At 37.9% G+C, this 18,520-nt stretch overlaps 2 protein-coding genes across 5 annotated transcripts; one reads left to right on the top strand and one right to left on the bottom strand.

The window, feature by feature from the left end:
• Window positions 1-259: 259 nt before the first annotated feature.
• Window positions 260-11,252, top strand: ahi1 (Abelson helper integration site 1). 3 transcript variants are annotated; one of them, XM_026339356.1, is made up of 27 exons: window positions 260-374; window positions 771-849; window positions 2,123-2,241; window positions 2,370-2,947; window positions 3,065-3,153; window positions 3,259-3,445; window positions 3,570-3,762; window positions 3,845-3,940; window positions 4,027-4,212; window positions 4,354-4,506; window positions 4,810-4,942; window positions 5,579-5,702; window positions 5,958-6,187; window positions 6,785-6,888; window positions 6,975-7,093; window positions 7,222-7,352; window positions 7,449-7,589; window positions 7,737-7,921; window positions 8,053-8,089; window positions 8,191-8,243; window positions 8,451-8,568; window positions 8,899-8,957; window positions 9,128-9,193; window positions 9,272-9,434; window positions 9,521-9,606; window positions 10,206-10,294; window positions 10,458-11,252. In XM_026339356.1, exons 2-27 carry the CDS (start codon window positions 840-842, stop codon window positions 10,633-10,635), a joined length of 3,627 nt encoding a protein of 1,208 aa, XP_026195141.1. In that variant the 5' UTR covers window positions 260-374; window positions 771-839; the 3' UTR covers window positions 10,636-11,252. The 3 variants fall into 3 exon arrangements, with proteins under 3 accessions (XP_026195141.1, XP_026195140.1, XP_026195142.1); XM_026339355.1 differs by having other exon boundaries at window positions 8,050-8,089; XM_026339357.1 differs by lacking the exon at window positions 10,206-10,294 and having other exon boundaries at window positions 8,050-8,089; window positions 10,458-10,591.
• On the bottom strand, window positions 11,246-17,389 carry slc18b1 (solute carrier family 18 member B1). Of its 2 annotated transcripts, XM_026339448.1 has the most exons (15): window positions 17,158-17,389; window positions 16,857-16,996; window positions 14,531-14,626; window positions 14,369-14,442; window positions 14,041-14,188; window positions 13,719-13,875; window positions 13,479-13,615; window positions 13,294-13,395; window positions 13,113-13,204; window positions 12,800-12,895; window positions 12,614-12,688; window positions 12,417-12,510; window positions 12,072-12,121; window positions 11,833-11,921; window positions 11,246-11,533 (listed from the first exon to the last, which is right to left on the bottom strand). In XM_026339448.1, exons 1-14 carry the CDS (start codon window positions 17,186-17,188, stop codon window positions 11,864-11,866), a joined length of 1,350 nt encoding a protein of 449 aa, XP_026195233.1. In that variant the 5' UTR covers window positions 17,189-17,389; the 3' UTR covers window positions 11,246-11,533; window positions 11,833-11,863. The 2 variants fall into 2 exon arrangements, with proteins under 2 accessions (XP_026195233.1, XP_026195232.1); XM_026339447.1 differs by having other exon boundaries at window positions 11,246-11,921.
• Window positions 17,390-18,520: the final 1,131 nt, after the last annotated feature.

Here is an 18,520-nt window from a genome sequence, read left to right as displayed (position 1 = left end):
ATGTGATTTGACTGGAGCTGACTGATTACTTCATGTTGGGGAGTTAAACTGCAACAGTGTCATTTACACTTACATTTACATTTACATGTCATGCATGGTCTCATCTATTGTTTTAAATCTTTAGCTGCACATTATCTTAATTATATCTGTATGTGTGTGTGTAAAGTCTCAGTTATGTGCTCATTGTATTGTAAAACGTTCAAAAAGGCGACGTCCATATACGTAATTACGTACGTTTGCTGTGATTGGTTAATTTGTTGTTTGTGTCCGTACGTCATGAACGTGGTGCCGACGCTCCGCCCTCACGTTCCGCCTTGTTTTGGTTGACTTGGAAACCGTCGGAGCGTTGTTGGTGGCTGGACACGCTCTGCAGGGTAGGATCAACATCACATCAACAAACTCCTGATCTGCTTTTAAATACATCTCTATGGCATTTGGTTTATTTGAAGGCTCAGACTGTTTTTAGAACTCAAACCTTTCTGCCCCGAGCGTAGTCGATAACAATACCACTTAGCCAAGTATAACGTTAGCACTTTGTTAGCAAGCTAACTAGCTAAAGTAGCTAACGTTGCATAGCGGTTAGCGTTAATTGTTAGCATCTCACAAGGGTTGTTTTTCTAAGAATATTTTGCTCTCAAGTATGCATATATCTCTGAAAACATGCTGATACAGTGTTTTCATCCATACTGCTAACGTTAACGCCAGCCTAACTAACTAACCAAGCGGTTTTGTTGTGCAACGATAACGTGATCCCTGTTTTGTATTTTTAGAATGAAAGCTGTCCTCCCTGGATTACTCTCGATTTGCAGCGAGAATGAGCGACATTACGGTGCCTGAGGATGCCAGCAGGTAAGTTATTGGTAAAGATTTAAGTAGCAGTAAGTAGTAAATAGTTCACTTCTTGAAAATAAAGTGATCAATTTATCAAGTAGTTAACTAGATAGATAGATAGATAGATAGATAGATAGATACTTTATTGATCCCCAAGGGGAAATTTTCGTGTTGCAGCAGCCATTACACACAAAAACATTTGAGCATTGAGTAACATGATCTACACAACACTACACGAGACACAGTACAAAAATAACACAGAGAATAGACAGTAATACCAACAAAACATACAGTAGGACTAGAATGTAAAGTGACTAAGTTACACATTGTTAAACCATCAGTGTGGACACATTGATAGTTGACATGACATGGAGTCATTGTACAGGCTGATGGCTGTTGGCACAAATGACTTCCTGAACCTTTCCTTGTCACAGTGGAGCTGGAGAAGTCTCTGACTAAAGCTGCTCCGCTGTTTGACAAGTGGGCTGTGGAGAGGATGTGAGCTGTTCTCCATGATGCTCAGCAGTTTGTGCAGCATCCTCCTCTCCACCACCTGCTCTAAAGGTTCCAGAGGAGCCCCCAGCACAGAGCCAGCTTTCCTGATCAGCTTATTCAGTTTCTTAGTGTCGCTGGCTCTGATGCTGCTGCCCCAGCAGACGACAGCAAAGAATATTGCACTGGCTACAACAGACTGGTAAAAGATCTGCAGCATCTTGTTGCACACATTAAAGGACCTGAGCTTCCTCAGAAAGTAGAGTCTACTCTGTCCCTTCCTGTACACAGCTTCTGTGTTGAACTTCCAGTCTAATCTGTTGTCCAGGTGAACTATGGAAGACTAATGTTTATATCACAGTGTGAAATGCGGTTACAGAAGTGTTGCCAACAACAAACACTAGATAATTAGAAGTAAAATTAATGATACTCTAAGGCAGACCATAATGTCTTATTATTATGTACACATTAGTGGCTTCTCTATGTTATTGATGAAGTAATCAGCATTTTAATGTTATATCTCCTCAAGGTGGGGCTACCTTATTAACTGTGTGATTGTTTTATATACAAGGGCACCTAAATCTGTATAACACAATAGCTTTCATTTTTTGATTGTGCTATGTATAGATGTAAATAAATGCGATAAAGTAAAACATGTGCACAATATATCAGTTTGTAATGTGATTAGGTGTAAAGGACCCAAATATGACAAAGACACTGCTATGTTTACTATTTAGTACCAGCTAAGCTTCACATAGCCCATGTTATTGTCAAGTAATGATAGTTCAACCTTTTACAGGTCAAAGTGAAGACCGGGCAAAGACCCGGGAAAGATTCAATGAAGTCTTTAAGAAATATACTGAGTCAGAGAAGAAAAAGGTGAAGAAGAAAAGCCATGAAACACAGGAGACCATTGTGGTATGTGCTGTCATATATGTTGTTCTATCTTTGGTGGAGTGATTAAAAGTGAATTGCATCACATTTCTAAGATCTGCTAGTTTGAAATTCTTAAAAGAAACATAAAGAAAGTGTTTCCTATCTTTTAGCTTCAGGATCTAAAAAAGAATCTCAACCTTGACAAGGACACAGAAGATGATGAGACCATCCACCAGAACACATATCACCCTGAACAGGCCAGCCCTCGCTACACAAAGAATAAAAGGAGAGAGAAAGAAATAGCAGAAAAGGTTAATGTAAACAACAGTAGGAACCAAGAGGAGATTCAAACATCAAAAACTAGGAAGAAGAATAGAAGGGAGCTTCCCCCTCTCCCTGTACCCGAGGACACCACAAGTTTCATCCAGAAGGATGCAGATGCTTCCCAGTCTGAGCTTGCCTCGGAGCCAGATGAAGCTGGTGGTGGAAAGGGATCAAAGCGAAAAAGTAAGAAGGGGAAAAGCAAAAGAGATACAGAAACCAAAACAGAGAGTCAGGTGGAGGACACTGAAGACAAGCTGTTGCATGAATACCAACAACAGATTGCCCAGGAGGAAGAGAAGACTTTAAAGACAACAAGGATCAAGACAGAAGAAGAGAGTGTCTCCCAAAATGTAACACTGAATAATGATGTGGGGAAGAAGAAAAAGAAGAAGTTAAAATCTGTAGTCACTGAGTCAGATGTTGGGTTTGTATACCTTTCAATATAATACAGATTTGTCCCTTTTTTACATTTAGCTGTACTGCTAGAGAGTACAGTTAATAAGCTTATTGATAGGAGATTTAATCCTTTTAACTCCACCAGGGATCAAGATGAGGATGCAGACCAGGATGTTGATGTGGATAATGAAACTGAATCCAAGGGAAAGAAGAAAAAGAAGAAGAAAAAGCACAGTAACTGCATATTGATTATATAATATTAAGTCATTTACAAAGTTACATAAAAGGTTTATTTGCTACATTATAAATTTAATGTTTTTCATTTTCCCCTTTTTTCAGTTGTCAAAGAGGAGAGTGAACAAGAGGCAGAAGTACCACAGAAACCAACATTTGATGACAGCCTTGTGCTGGGAGTGAATGTCCACAGAACAGATCGTCTCAAAACAGACCTGCTCATCTCACATCCAATGGTGAAGATCCATGTTGTTGATGAAATCACTGGGCAGTATGTGAAGAAAGAAGACTGGTGAGAATAAACACTCTCTCACCCTATTTCATTTCATTTTCGACTAAAGCTGTATAGACAGTACAAAACCTACCTGCAACAGTATAGGTTGTGATACATTTCTTTTTTCTTTTTTTTTCGATAGCCATCGACCCGTTTCCTCGTTTTATGAGCAGGAGAATGTTGATCACATTCTCCCCATTATGACTCAACCTTTTGACTTCAAGAAGAACAAATCAATTATCCCTGAATGGGAGGAACAGATCATCTTTAATGAACGCTTTGGTTACTTTGTTCAACAAAATGATGAAAGCCCCAGAGTGATACTCTTCTTTGAGGTAAGAGACATTTAATTTTGAAATCTCTGACCAATTTAACTGTAGCTGTCAGTAATTAATTTTTTATTGTATGTTTTGTAAGATCCTAGACTTCATAACCATGGAAGAAGCAAGAGCCAATGTTGACGTTGAAAAGCATGAACGAGGTTTCAGAAAGATTGCATGGGCATTCCTCAAGGTACTATTTTTGGCATAATCTTTAAGGAAAAAATCTATCTTCATTTTAATGTCTAACTTTTAAGCTTGTGTTTTTACTGTGTTTAGCTTGTGGGCACGAATGGTGTGCTGAATATTGACAGCAAACTTCGCCTTCAGCTCTTTTGTCCTCTTCCACGGGCAAAGAGACAGCCTAAAACAATAGAGGTGGCCGAGTGGTGGAAGAAATACCCTCGACACAAATATGCATCCACACTTTATGTAACAGTGAAAGGCATTAAACTCCCTGAACATGTAAGTTAGCTGTTACATACATATTAGGTTTAACAAATTAGTATATATGATACGTAAGGTAGATAATGTTTCAGAAATTATGATAAAAGTGGAACTAATGCCATGAGTGGCTGTGCAATTAAGACATTTTTTATTCCTCAGGTGGATCCTAGTATCCGTTCTATGATGGCGCTGCAGGAGGAGAGAGGCAGCACCTCCTACAGCGACCTGCAGAACGAGGTCACTAGGAGAAATCTGACGCAACCTCTTGACAACAAGCCACCGGTCTTGAGATGGAGCAGGCTGCCTGGTCAGGTGAGGCGAGTTATAAATTATATCTTCATATAACAGATGTCAAAACAATATCTTCACCATATAAAACATGGAGGGTGACATTCTTATGACTACGCTGTCCAGCCAACATTAACAATGTGTTGTGTATTTTGTGTACATTGGACATAAAGTCTTTATGTTGTCAGAACGGGCAAAATTAATCAGTAACTCTTTCACTGTACATGTGGACATATCAGTATTGTTTAAGTGCAGACTAGAAAATGTGAACCTATTCTTCAAAGATGGTTTGGTCGCACAAGGCTTATTGTAGTTTTTCTGTGAAAGGTCTGTCGGATTCCTAACAAGTCCATGCTGGCATTTCGCGGTGGTCAGATGGGCTGTTTCACAGTTCTTTTCTCTCATGCTGGGACAATACTGGCTGCTGCTTGTGCTGACAGAGATGCTTTCCCTGTTGTAGGTAAGCAACCCTTCATCTGTGTTAAACTCCCCATGCTAACAACTTATTCTTTTACTACAAGTCTAAATGCATTTCAATTCAATTCAAGTTTTTTTAGATAGTGCCAAATCACAACAGAATCATCTCTAGGCACTACACATATTAAGGTCAGAACCTTATAAATTCATAGAGAGAACCCAACAATCTCCCTTGAACATGCACTGGGTGGCGACAGTGGCATAAAAAAACTCTCTTTAATGGAAGAATCCTCCATTAGAACCAGGGTAGGTGGCCATCTGCCTTGACCGGTTTGGGTGAGCATGATGAGGACCTAGAAGAAGGATAGAAGGCACAAGGGAGAGAGGGAGAAGAAGAGTGAGAAAGAAAACAGAGGGTTAGATGAGTCTGCAGTTATTTCAGAGTAAATGCTATGAACTTGTCGGCAGGAGTTTATGGGCTACACTATAATACTGGATTTATTATTCATTTAGACTGAAACCCACCCACCAACCAAAGACTTGTAACATGTACGAATCCTTGAAGGTTAGGGTGTATAAATACATTTTAAGTTTTGATTTAAAAACCTCTACAGAGTTAGACTATCTAATGTCAGCCGGTATGTTATTCAATTTAAATTGTGTCATTTACCGTTTTCAGTGTATGAGATTCCCTCTGGTAAGGTTCTGGCTGCCTTCAGTGGTCATCTAAAAATTGTTTATGATCTCTGCTGGTCCAGAGACGACCGGAGCCTTTTGTCTGCTTCTTCTGATGGAACAGTCAGGTATGTTTATCAGATAAAACAATACTTTAATAACTCACCAGGAGCAAATTAATCAGTTGACTGAATAGCTGCAATAGCTGTTTTTGTAGAACCTCTAGGGGGAGTAATTCTTCCTCTTACAGTATGTAGCTCACATTGCTTTATAATGTCAGCCACACAATGTTTTCACTTTTTTGCTAGTGGTGGCTCGACAATATATTTTTACAACACATTGCTCAGTACTGTTCAAAGTTTCTTCATCTTGTCCTCCCTCAGAGAGTGGAACGTGGAGAGGCTTCTGGGAACAGCCCAGAAGGTGCTCACTCATCCATCCTTTGTGTACTGTGCTCAGTACCACCCCACTGCCCAGAACCTGGTGGTGACTGGGGGCTATGACTCTGTGCTACGAGTATGGAGACTTGATGTTAATGACTTGAATGGTCAGCTGCTGCAGGAGTTTGAGGGTCACAACAGTTTCATCAACACAGTTTGTTTTGACTCAGAAGGTATGATGTTCACCATTTTGTGCCGGAATGGACATAAGCTCTGTTGTTGCTGCCCTCATGCCCAGTGCAGGGTAAGGTAGACCTCAAATCTACCTGCAGCTACCACAGTTGTAATCCTGTGCAGCATAAAAACAAATGTTACAAAATTGTCATTTTAAATTATTATGGTTTCTATTAAGTAGGTGTTTAAAAAATATTGATACATTTGAGTATTGAAATATTGTGTAGTGTGATACTATATTGATGCTCAAAAATACTATTGATTTTTAATTAATAAGTTACATGCAAAGATTCATGGCAGACTGTGATTCTTTATGTATTGTGTTTACAACCTCACACAGTTAGATGGCAGTGTTGTGTGTGAGGTGTGAGTTGTGTTTTTTTTTATGCCGAATTGTTGGATATGGTTGTGTTCTTTCACCTGTGACAAATTTCAAAAACATTAGAATTAAAAAAATAGCAGTATGTTGAATCGTAACCACTAATAGACAGAGCTGCTATTAGGAATAGCATATAGTGGCCAGCAATGTAAATACAATATTTTACTTGTGCATTGTTGTATGTGATGTTCCTTTTGTTCTGTTCATGTGTAATTAGGAAGGAGAATGTTCTCTGCGGACAACAAAGGCCTAATAAATGTGTGGAAAACTTCAGTAAATGACAGCAAGCAGCAGCCGTGTAATCGCTGGTGTATAGAGAAGGTACAGCAGACAATGCCTGATTTCCGTACATTCATATTTCACACAGTGTCCTGTCATTTTTAAATATAAATGTTGGCTTTTGGCAGAAAATTGACAAGAGTGATTTCAGTGGAATCCCCATCAACAAGCTGCAGCTCCATCCAAATGGGCGGTGCCTGCTTATCCATGCCAAAGACAGCGTCCTGAGGATGATGGACTTAAGAATGTAAATAAGACATTAAAAAGTACCATCTGGCATCCTAAAAATTAGCTAGGAAAGAAAATTATAAACTAAGTTATGTTATCATATGATGAGTTTTAAACATTTCTGATCTTTTAAATGCTCTCTTTTAGTCTGGCTATAAAGAAGTACACTGGAGCCACAAACTACAGAGAGAGGATTTACAGCACTTTCACTCCATGTGGGAACTTTATCTTTACTGGTAGTGAGGATGGGATGGCGTATGTCTGGAATACTGACACAGGTGAGGATCCTGTTTTTTCTTTAATATGAAAGCTATGTAGAAGCTCCATTCCTAACAGTGTAGTGACTCTGATTTCTACCTGATTGGTCTTTCCAGGTGACCAAGTTGCAGTGTACTCTGAGCTCTGTTACCCCACTGCCCTCCACGGTGTATCATTCCACCCTCATGAGAACATGGTTGCTTTCTGTGCCTTTGGTCAGAGCCAGCCTATCCATGTGTACCTGTACGACCACAAAGGTTTATGTTCTTTTTAATAAAATAAAAAAAAACACGAACACAATTTTGTATTTAGTCACTGAATAATCTCATATTATTCATATTTGACATGTTGTCACTGAAATACACCTACTATTAACTATAACTGTGTCTTTCTGTTCCATACAGTTTCCCAGCTTGAAGTACACAAGATAAAAGCAGCAAGCAGCTCAGCCTCTGTGGACACCAGAACCATCAGAAACACTCCTGACTCCACCTGGTTACAGGACGTATCTGCCATGGATCAGTTTGCACAAGCAACAAGACTTGCACTCAAAATGCAGAGTGTTAAGGAACAACTGGATTCAGTGCTTGTAAATGCTGATTCTCTATTAGTCATAATATACTTTAAGTTTTACTGACACTGTAGATATTTAGTTGAAGTTTATTAAAGTCTGAAATACAATATACATCAAAACTCACCTTTTCAAACTGTTTTCAGCAGCCAAACGAGAAGTCGTCTGGATACAGTTATGAGCAAGGTATTGTATAAGTGGCAACATAATATTGGACTTTTGTAAAAATCTTCTACCTTCATTCAATTCATTGAATTCACTTCATTATTTGTGCTTGTGCTTTGCAGACAAAATAGGCTTCACTCACACAGGGCGGAGCTGGACATCAGATACTGGCACAGTGAGTATTTTTACAGCAGTCGTTAAACAGACCTTTGCAATTTTTCTTGAGGTCGTAGGTGGTGATATAATCTGTAGATACCATACATCATTATGAATATTCACCAGGCATGAGCAGGTTTACATAAAAGAGACTGTAGTTCTCTACGGTATTTCTTTTAAAATTAAATAATTGCTATGCAACTATAATCCAACTGTTTCTTTCCAGATGGGATTTAATGCGTCATTACCACCACCGTCTCTCCTGTCACCACACTCCAAGCTGCAGCTCTCTGGTTCTCTGGCGGAGCAGCTTATCCCTCAGGCAGCTATGAGCAACCAGAACCGTCAGTGGCTTATACAGTTAATCACATAGGTGTTTGTGTTTAACCAGTGAATGACTTTACTGCAGCTCTGTGACATGTGATGTCAAATATCTACCAAGATTATAGCTGCACAAAGTGTAGCATGTGGTCAATAAGACCAAATACTTCCACCATTATGATTAGAATATTCTGAACCATGTACACCATACACAGAGAAACAGATGGACCTCTTGTCATTTTCACATGTATCTGTAAGTGATCTCTGTAAACACTGGGCAGTGAGCTGTGTTAGTGTCCAAGTTGGTGTCCGATATTTATGCTTGCTTGTTTGTTTTTTTCTTGTAATCTAAGGCGGGTTCAGTCCAGTTGGTCAGCGTCTAAAAGGAGCTTCATCTTTCAGGTTACCAGCGGTAAGGTTAATTACAGTTTAATTCTTCTTTGTGATGCCTTTTCCTCTTGTCTTTGTTATCTAAATCCTTACCACAACATATACAGTAAATAATAGTGCAGTGATTATCCAGCTTCTACTATTATTAGTCTGCTAACATTACTACTACCAAATGTTTTTTTTCTCTATCAGAGCTTTCCTGATCACATTTCTCCAGGCACTGACGTGGAAACAGATTTGGCTTCTGTGCAACAAGTAGTAAGTATGCACTGCAAATGTGAGCTCAATCACATGCACCATGTTCCTTATGTACAATCCCTGTGTTTTTTCTTCTAGGTTGTCTCAGTGTATAACTACAGAGCTAATCGTTCAGATGAACTGACCTTACGGCGTGGTGATGTCATCCAAGTGCTTTACAAAGACAATGACAATTGGTGGTTTGGTCGCCTGGTCAATGGGCAACAAGGATATTTCCTTGCTTCTTATGTAGTAGATCAAAGTAAGTGGATTATACTTTCCTCTGGTAGATGTTCACTTTTTCGAAAATGTAAACAAACCTTCAATATATAATATTTAATGTTGTAGGAGATTTCAGCGACAAAGTGACTCGCTCTGCAGAGCCACGCACAAGTATGTCTGAAGGAACTGTTGAGAGGTCAACACCAACCAGGGTAATACAGTGGTGTCTGTCATGAATTTCAACTGTGTGTAAAAAATTTTCACCAGCACTGTACATACAGATACTCTACCCTAAATTATTTTACCAGCAAGCCCACTGCAGGCCTGAAAATGGTGTTTAGTGTTAGCTAAACTCCTCTTGGAAGTATTGTAGCTGTGGACAACTTGAATTTATGTGTGCTACAATAACATTAAGAGACAAAAAACACCAGATACCTGCACACCTTTATTTTAATCATTTTTCAAAGGGCCCTCCTCAGAATGACCTTTATGCATGCATAAGTCACCTCAATAACGGTCTAGAGAATGTCATGTCGAAGAATATTATACTTACTTAATACACCTGAAAATACTCTGTGTGTGTGTGCATGCAATTCCGACATTTTTGTGAAAGAAATGATCCATAGAAACATGCAAGCTCAGGGTGTGTGAGCCTCAAGTGAGATAAGAGATAAGATTTTGGGTGTTTCATATTTTCTCTTTAGAAAAACAACACATGGTGATAGTGGTCTGTCTCTTCTGTGTTTTACTGTCTTTTCCTTTCCTCTTCTTGGTTGTCATTTTACGTTTTCTCACTCCTTACTATTTCAAGGTATCTGCTGCAATTAGCTCTTCTGGGGAACTTAGGTTTCTTTCTGAACCGACTCTTTCTGACACTGAACCTGAGTTGACTGATAACAAGTAAGTGACCAACTTCTCTACTGCTTTGCTAAAACCCTTCTCACTATATTCACGGGGGGTGTGGTTACTGAATACTTCACGAGGCTCTGACATGTTCCCCTCTTAAAGAAAAGTAAACATCAGTTTAAGGCTAGCATATGATTGTTAATGGTTTTCACCGCAGAGCTAGAAGGAAGAAGAAGGTGAAAAAGACAGCAGTTCCTTCAGTTTCATCTCAGACCACAGTTTCAGATGCAGATGCTTCAGGCTGGACCAGCAGCGGGAGGAGTGGTAGATCAGACAGACCTCTCCCAAAGAGACCAACAGGTCAGATTAACGGTGCCTATGAGCCCGATACATAAACTTGCAGACATATGATTGTTTTCATGAGGCCAAACCTTGCAAGCATGTTCTTAAAAATTTGAACAGTAATTTTATATTCTGTATTGTATTTGGTACAGATGGATCATTAATATGTTAAATGTTTATAAAATGTCTTTAAAGAAACAATAATTTCTTTACATTTTAAAATTATTTGTAAATGAAAACAATCCATAATATTAATATTCTGCAATACTGTTCTATTTTCTATTCCTGTAACTGAGTTTATATATGTCGATGAGTGTCCAAACGTTTCTGATTTTGTAAATGTAATGTCACACTTTTGATATTTAACAAGCACAAAAACTATATTTTGTTTTATACTGTTTATACTTCTACAGGCATGTGATGGTTTCTATTTATATGTTGGGATATATATAATGCAAATGTATATTTAATACAAATATATATTGCATAACACTAGGACATTCATTTGACATGGAAACCATTATAAAACCCAGCTGTTATGAAATGTCAACAATATGTGAACAGTGTTGCATATAACATGATCTCATTTTAGTGTATACATAACAAATATCACTCCATCGTGTACAGAGAAGTAGTATGAGTTAAATAAAGACACCGATCAGATCATTTACATCTGTTTCTATTTATTCCATTACTCAAATCAGTGTTTAATACAAAGATTCTCTGTCTGAACAGAAGGTACAAAATACAACTGCAGTGAAATCTGCATGGTGCTCCTAGTGTTTCACAGAAATGATCTGACCTGTTACATGTATCACTGAATGTCGCTTCAACGTGAAATCCAGGTCATGGTGTAGAAAAGACTCAGATCATCATTACAGCAGAGGCTCAGATAAAAAAGAAGTTTGTTGTTTTAGTTTGTTCTCTGGATCTGGAATGTCATGTGATTTCCTGTGATTAATTAAATATTAAATCATGTTTTCATATAATTTATCCAAAGTGCTTATTGCAAGATGCTTCAAAATATTAAATAATCTGGCTATTTCAAAATATAATTAAAACTTATAGTAAATAATACAACATAAGTTTTACAAAACTTTTTAAACATTCAATAAAAACATAATACTGTTGCACACAACAATAATTATAACATAACATATAGTATAATTTAAAAGGCATGAACAACAAAATATTTCTGTGATGGCTGATGCCTGCATGTAGCTAAAACGTTATGATCTGGTTTGGTTTACCATGGCATCTTCCCACAGGATTATGAGGCCTTCATTCATTCAGTAGAGGAGTGTTTTCATCTGTTTGTCTTCTCCCATCTTCACAAACGCTTTAATTCAAACAGGAATAAGTGTTACAACCAGCAGATTTTGGAAACTGCAGAAATAATGTCTAAATATGCTTCCACAAACTATAAAGTGCATGTGTAAATACTATATGGGCTTTTTTAAATAAACAAGATTAATCTGAGGTCAGTTACCTTTGTCGCTGTGGCCGTTGAAAGAGATAATACACAGCGAGAAAAAAAGCCTGAGGACAGAATGGTCGTTAAGTTTAACGTGTGTAACAGCTGAAAACCAAGAGTATCACACTTCTTCAGTATGCAGCTAAGGAATGCATAACAGGTTTGGACTCTGATTCTTATCCTCTATAATGAATGCTATCCATTAAAAATCTGAAGGAACAAGAGTCATAGTTTCATGCTCTCTTTCGCACACGACAACATTTTACAGGCCTCAAAATAAGCTGTGAGCCCACTAACCACTCTTAAAGTAACTTTTAAGACACACATCAATACATCAAAAATGTATATAATAATGCTTACAGCCAAAAATGCCAAGCCTCCTTGGACTGCAGCTGCCCACTCAAAGCTCAGGTGTTGTGTGATAAGGCCGCCTACTATTGGTCCGTAAAACATCCTTTAAAAAACAATTTCACCTTAAAATCAAATTCAGATTTTTCCCTTAAGGTTCAGTGTATTCAAGAGGCTTTTGGATGTCAATAAAGATCAGTATTACTTACCCCAGGGACCAAACTGCTCCAAACAACCCTGACACCATCCCTAGAGTACTCAGTCCATCATCAAATCCACGCTCGCTACAAAGGAGAGAAGAATGTATAGTGCACGTGCCACCTTGCATTATAAAATGTGTGAAAAACACTCAGAGATTGACCCAGAATGTAGGAGCAAGATGTGAAGTCACTCACAACGCACATGTGATGATCTCAGGGAATGTGGGGAGTGCAGTCATGCCCAGAGAAAACCCAATTAAACCGAGCATGACGACGAGCAACCACAGCTGACTACACATATGAACAAATGCCAAAAAAAACACAAAGTAGTTAAACCTTTAGTAAAAGCTGAAGAAACACTAGTACAATATACATACTGTAATCAACAGCTTATGGGAGTTTCTGTGGGTAATTTGATGAAAAATTGTTTTTTATATAGTTCCTGAAGGTTAAAAGTAAAATAGAAAGCAGAGAATTAAGTTACTGTCCAGCTTTACCACATACTCACCTCGGGATGTGAAGGAAAGGGACGGGACCCAGCAGACAGAAGCCGATCGCTGTGGCCATACCTCCGGTCACCATGAACCAACTCCTGGTGACCTGATGAAAACCAATAAGCATAGAAATACATGTGTCTAACAAATGTCTGATCATAAAATTCCCATGATTTTTGTCTCTTTAATACTCACGGGATATTTATCAGTGAAATAACCCATCAGCGGTGATGCCAGACAGTATGGTAATGACAAACCAAGCATGATGAGTCCCACGTAGCCAGGTGAGAGATTAAACTAGTTGCAACGGACAGGAAAAATACTCACATTATGCATATGAAATGGAAAGCAGCTGACTTTATGGGATGACAGGAAATTACCTTCTCAATGGCAAACAGTGACAACGTAGCATCCAGGAAGCCCAGACCTGCACTAAGGGTGAATATCACATAGCAGATCAGGACTATTTTCACATGGGTGAGGAGTCGAAAGAACGAATCCTTCGAAGGGTCTGCATCTGGGTGTGGGGAGAAGCACAAATCGCAGCTCATAGTTACAATCTAAGAATAGAAACAAGTGAACAAATTATGATAATATTATAAATCTCTCCAAAATTTTACCAATTTTTGGCAAAACGTAAATGTTGAATGGAACCATAAGCAACAGGACACATCCAAGAAGCAAAAAAGGCACTTCATATCCAAACGACTGGTAGAACCACCCTCCCACCGGTGGCCCCAGAATGAGACCAAGTCCTGTAAACATCTCCAAACTACCCTAAAAAGAGACAAATGAAGAACATCACATTTATTATTTTTATTTTCCACGTCACCAGGGAAGCAGGAGATACAGAATAACTCACAGTATAATGGTTTTTTTTGTTTTCTCATGATCCTAATATCTAAATAACATGTCTGAAAGACAACGGTTGTCTACACTCACCAACACAGTTGCTACATTGTTCGGGAATATTTTTGCTGTCATGGCAAAAGAGGAGGTCATTGCAGCGGCAAAGCCCAAAGCGTCAATAGACCTCACTAGAAAGCACAGAGTAATGAAAGCAGGTCCTGCAGGAACCCGATCAAGTAATCTGTTGAGTAAAGAAAGAAAAGACATCCAGCTACTGTCAAACACAAATCAAACAGGAAGAATAAACCATACATAGGCTGGTATTTCTGATAAAACAGTGGGTGATCCTGGAAAAACTCAATAAACACGCTGACAAATGAGAATCTTAATCAGCAAATACACTGTCGGGACCAACACTTACCCAAAGAGAATGGTGCAGATTGATGACACAAAAAGCCCCATAATAAGCATAAACTTTGCACCAATTTCGACAATCTAATGTAACAACAAAGAGATAGAGTCAGTTACTCAATACATTTTCAAATGATACTACAAAAAACACAAGGACATATACAGCACTTACATATTTTCCCAGTATCAATGAACCAATTAAATTGCAGATGGCATAGCAGCCGAATATAAGACCAACAACCGTCTGGCTGGCTCCTTTCTTTACTGCCTGTGGAGGAACGTACACGCATGTAGTGTATTTACAGGTTTGAGCAGAAATACTTTGTGAAAATGAAGCCACACTAACAAGGTAACAAAATAATAAACCAAATTTCCCATGTTGTAGGATATGAAATGTAAACTTAATACACCACTGTATTACCACTAGTACTGTAGTTGATCATTACCTTAATATGTTCATGACCCTTTGTGTTTTTAACCTTTACTTCACACTAACTACTCGTCAGATGATTACCAGAGACCCCCTCTTTATGGAGCAAAACAAAGTCAGTCATTCACTTGCCTTCAGGGGGAGGCGTCCTGATGTGTAGCACATGAGTATGTTCATGTCCACGGGAAGACACCAGTACAGTGTACACCGGAGGGAACTGATGAACCAGCTCATCTATGAGCTTTACAATGATATGGGTCCATAACAGATTATGGGCCCTATCAAGAGTTGTTATTTTATAGATTTGTGCACGTCCACACTCATTAACGCACATCCTCAATTGAAACAGTGGCACCTTTACCATCTGAGTAGTGCTTATGATCTTTTACATCATATATGTACACTGTAAAGTGCCTTGAGATAACTTCTGTTGTAAATTGGCGCTATACAAATAAAACTGAATTGAATTGAATATATTGATTATATTATTGTTGACTAGATTGTGGTGAAAAGATAATGTGCATAGAAATAAACTAAATGTGCTATATTCAATTTACTGAAAGGATGCACTCTCTCGTACTCACAGTGACGTAGACGTTTATTTTGTAAAGTCATTACATCTATTATTGTCATTCTTTAAATACATTTCCGTGCTGCAGCCCACATCACACAGCTTCTAACAACATTAACAGAGTGAAGTCCACTTTCCTTTTATATGCCTTTTATAAAAGACCACCTGAAAACCTTAAGTGCCTTGACATGACTTCTGTTGGGAATTGGTGTGAATTGGTGCTATACAAATAAAACTGAATTAAATTGAACTGAATTGAAACACAACACTTTGGCACAAGCTGAACTTCACTGGCGTCATACAAACTCAAACAGAAGCGACGTAGAAAGCAACGAAACATGAGAGGTGAATGTGTCAACAATAAACAGAATTACATGTGGTGTTTTTGGTGTATTTATAGCACATTTTTAAATATTCATATACTACATACAGTCATTCTATGTTTTTTGCAGATCTGTAGATTATTTGTGGAGTTAATGACCAACTCTAGTTAATGACCAATCCTTGTTGGTCATTAACTGTCTTAATAAAGAGTTTACAAGCTGTTGCTATGTGCTAATAAAATACTTACTACTCTTTATAGATTAGTTATATGCCTTTAATAACTTGCCCGGTTGGGCCTTGACATTCTTACCTTCTGGAAAGGGCTGTGAATTGGGTCAAAAAATTATTTATTAACAGCTTGTTAAGTATTTACCAACAATTTAACCTGCATTATTACAGAATAATAAAAATAACTTGTTAACCTCCAAATGTGTTCATAATAATAACATACCTGATCTAAAAATCAGAGAGTGAATAGAGAGGAACTATTGAATAAAGGAGTAAATACTTTGGAAATCTGACTCCCTTATATTATTTAACTTTTTATGAATTAATTTTTTTTTATTTTTATTATTATTATTGCTGTTATTATTTGTAATAGCATGTTTTATTTCATCTTTTCGAAAGCTGCTGTCCGCATTAAGCAAATACTAAAACTCATTACACAGTGGGACCCAAATATTTCACCTGTTGTGAATATAAATAAGTAAGTAAATACATTTATTTAACTACTGTCTTACTCCTACTCTACATACAACATTTTTCTACAGCTTTTTCAGATAATTAACATAATAAATGATGATGTATCACAATGGACTAACCACCTGTCAGTTTCTGGAATGATTCTCTCTTTGAATCTACACGAATTAAACGTAATAATCCTGAAAAACTTGACTTGATGCTGAAACATTGTTCCTGCACATGTGGAACTAGTCTGGACTGGATCATGTTATCAACAGCATAAAGTTCACAGGTGTTTAAAACACTGTGTTTTTAATCAGATGATGCCCAGAGAAGCTTTTTATACTAAGTGGAGTACTTAACATAACTTAATTTTAGTATTTACTTTGAATTTGCAATGGTACTTCTATTTGCAGTGATATACAAGGTGCATGGTTGTGTGTGCTTTTACCACTGGTGATCATCACAGTGTTGGGATTTTCTTAAACTCACCTCGTTGGGGAAGAAAGGGCCTAATATTGAGTAACAAATCATGGAACTGAAGTTGACAGATGCCACTGATATTAAAGTGAGGATCTGCTGTCTTGTCATCCTTGGGGGAGGATCTGTTGATTCAGCTGGAGCTGTGTTTTCTGATGTGAGAAGAACGGAAATGAGTCTAGACAAAGTTCACAGTGAGGGGATTTTAAGAGGAGGTTAAGGGTTAATTCAGCTTCTCGACACTGTCCCAGCACAATCAGGACTTTTTCTTTCTTATCAGTGTGTATTAGCTGTAGTTTCAAAAGTCACCCACCTCTTTGATGAAGATCGACGGGCTGCTCCATATTTTATTCCTTTATTTTTTACGGTTTCCAATTTTTCAGGTCAGAAATAAGACGGTGACATAACGACCGACGGAGGAGGAGGAGGAGGAGGAGGAGGAGGAATCCTGAAAACACCGACTGCGCCTCAAGTCAAACCTCTTGTGACCGCTCAGCGACAATAAACCACAGTCTTCCCACAGCCAGGAGCTCACGTTGAGCATTTCCTCATTGCTGCAGCCAAACTTCACATTTTAAATCCAAAGATGCGACCTACACAGAGTTCCTCTAGTGCCTTCAAAATAAAAGCCCCGTTTTTCAGCCGTAGGAGTTTTATCAAAGTCCTATTTGTGGCACATTATATCTACTAAGGTTAAATATTATTTATCATACCAAAATATACAGTCATTTATAAGCCACCTCTCAATTAATTAATCTGAATATGTTCAATATATTTTTATATATTTGTTTGTATTTGCCCTCTGTATTTTATAATCTACTGTAATATACGCGCACTTGCTTATTTAACTGTTTCAGTAAATGTATGTTTTATTATAAGCTACTTGTGCATCTAGCATTTATCATATTTATTTATAAATCCGTATGCAGACTAAACGTGCCGATGCAGTTTCTTGATTATTTTGTGTTAATTGTAGTCTGCACCGAACTTCCGGTTTAGACATCTTGTCTGTCTTGACCACCTGTGACCACATGTTCTGGCTGCTGACTCTAATGCACTCCTTCCCTCATTGTTATCTGCTGCAACTTCACAACAGAAGTGTACAATCTCTGCAGGATTCCAGCTGCATGAATAATACTGCATACATTCTGCAACCAATATACCAATCAATATTATTTTGGATGCACAGTATTGTTTATCAGAATATTTATATTCTACAAGTCTACAACGCAAATCTACATGTGTTCCTTATGTAGGAAGGTTAAAAACAGGAACACTATGCTTCAGTGGCTTTGCACATCCTATGCCCTCTCCACTGGACATCACAGCAAGTGCTTCCTCTTGAAGTTTAATTAGTCTTCATTATTATCATTTGTCAGAAGAAAAAAATGAGCTTGATCGACTGGATCAAGATTGATTTGCAGCAGTTTTGTCACATATAAACTCTAAAGACGACCTGACATAAAAAATTAAATAAAATAAACAAACAAACAAAAAAAGTACAATCAACTCTTCCACTGTTGTGTTGTTTACAGATTCCTAAAACCACTTGAACTTCTATCAGTATCTGTGATAACTACCATTGCATTTGTATAAAAGCGCCAAACAATAAATGAAACATAACAAAAACATGTGGAACAATAGAGTCTTTTATTTCATTTTATTTTGCCTATAGG

The sequence above is a fragment of the Anabas testudineus genome, chromosome 22 (genome assembly GCF_900324465.2).
Source record: "Anabas testudineus chromosome 22, fAnaTes1.2, whole genome shotgun sequence".
NCBI lineage: Eukaryota > Metazoa > Chordata > Actinopteri > Anabantiformes > Anabantidae > Anabas > Anabas testudineus.
The sequence above is the reverse complement of the archived record's forward strand: the minus strand, read 5'-3'. Positions and strand labels throughout refer to the sequence as shown.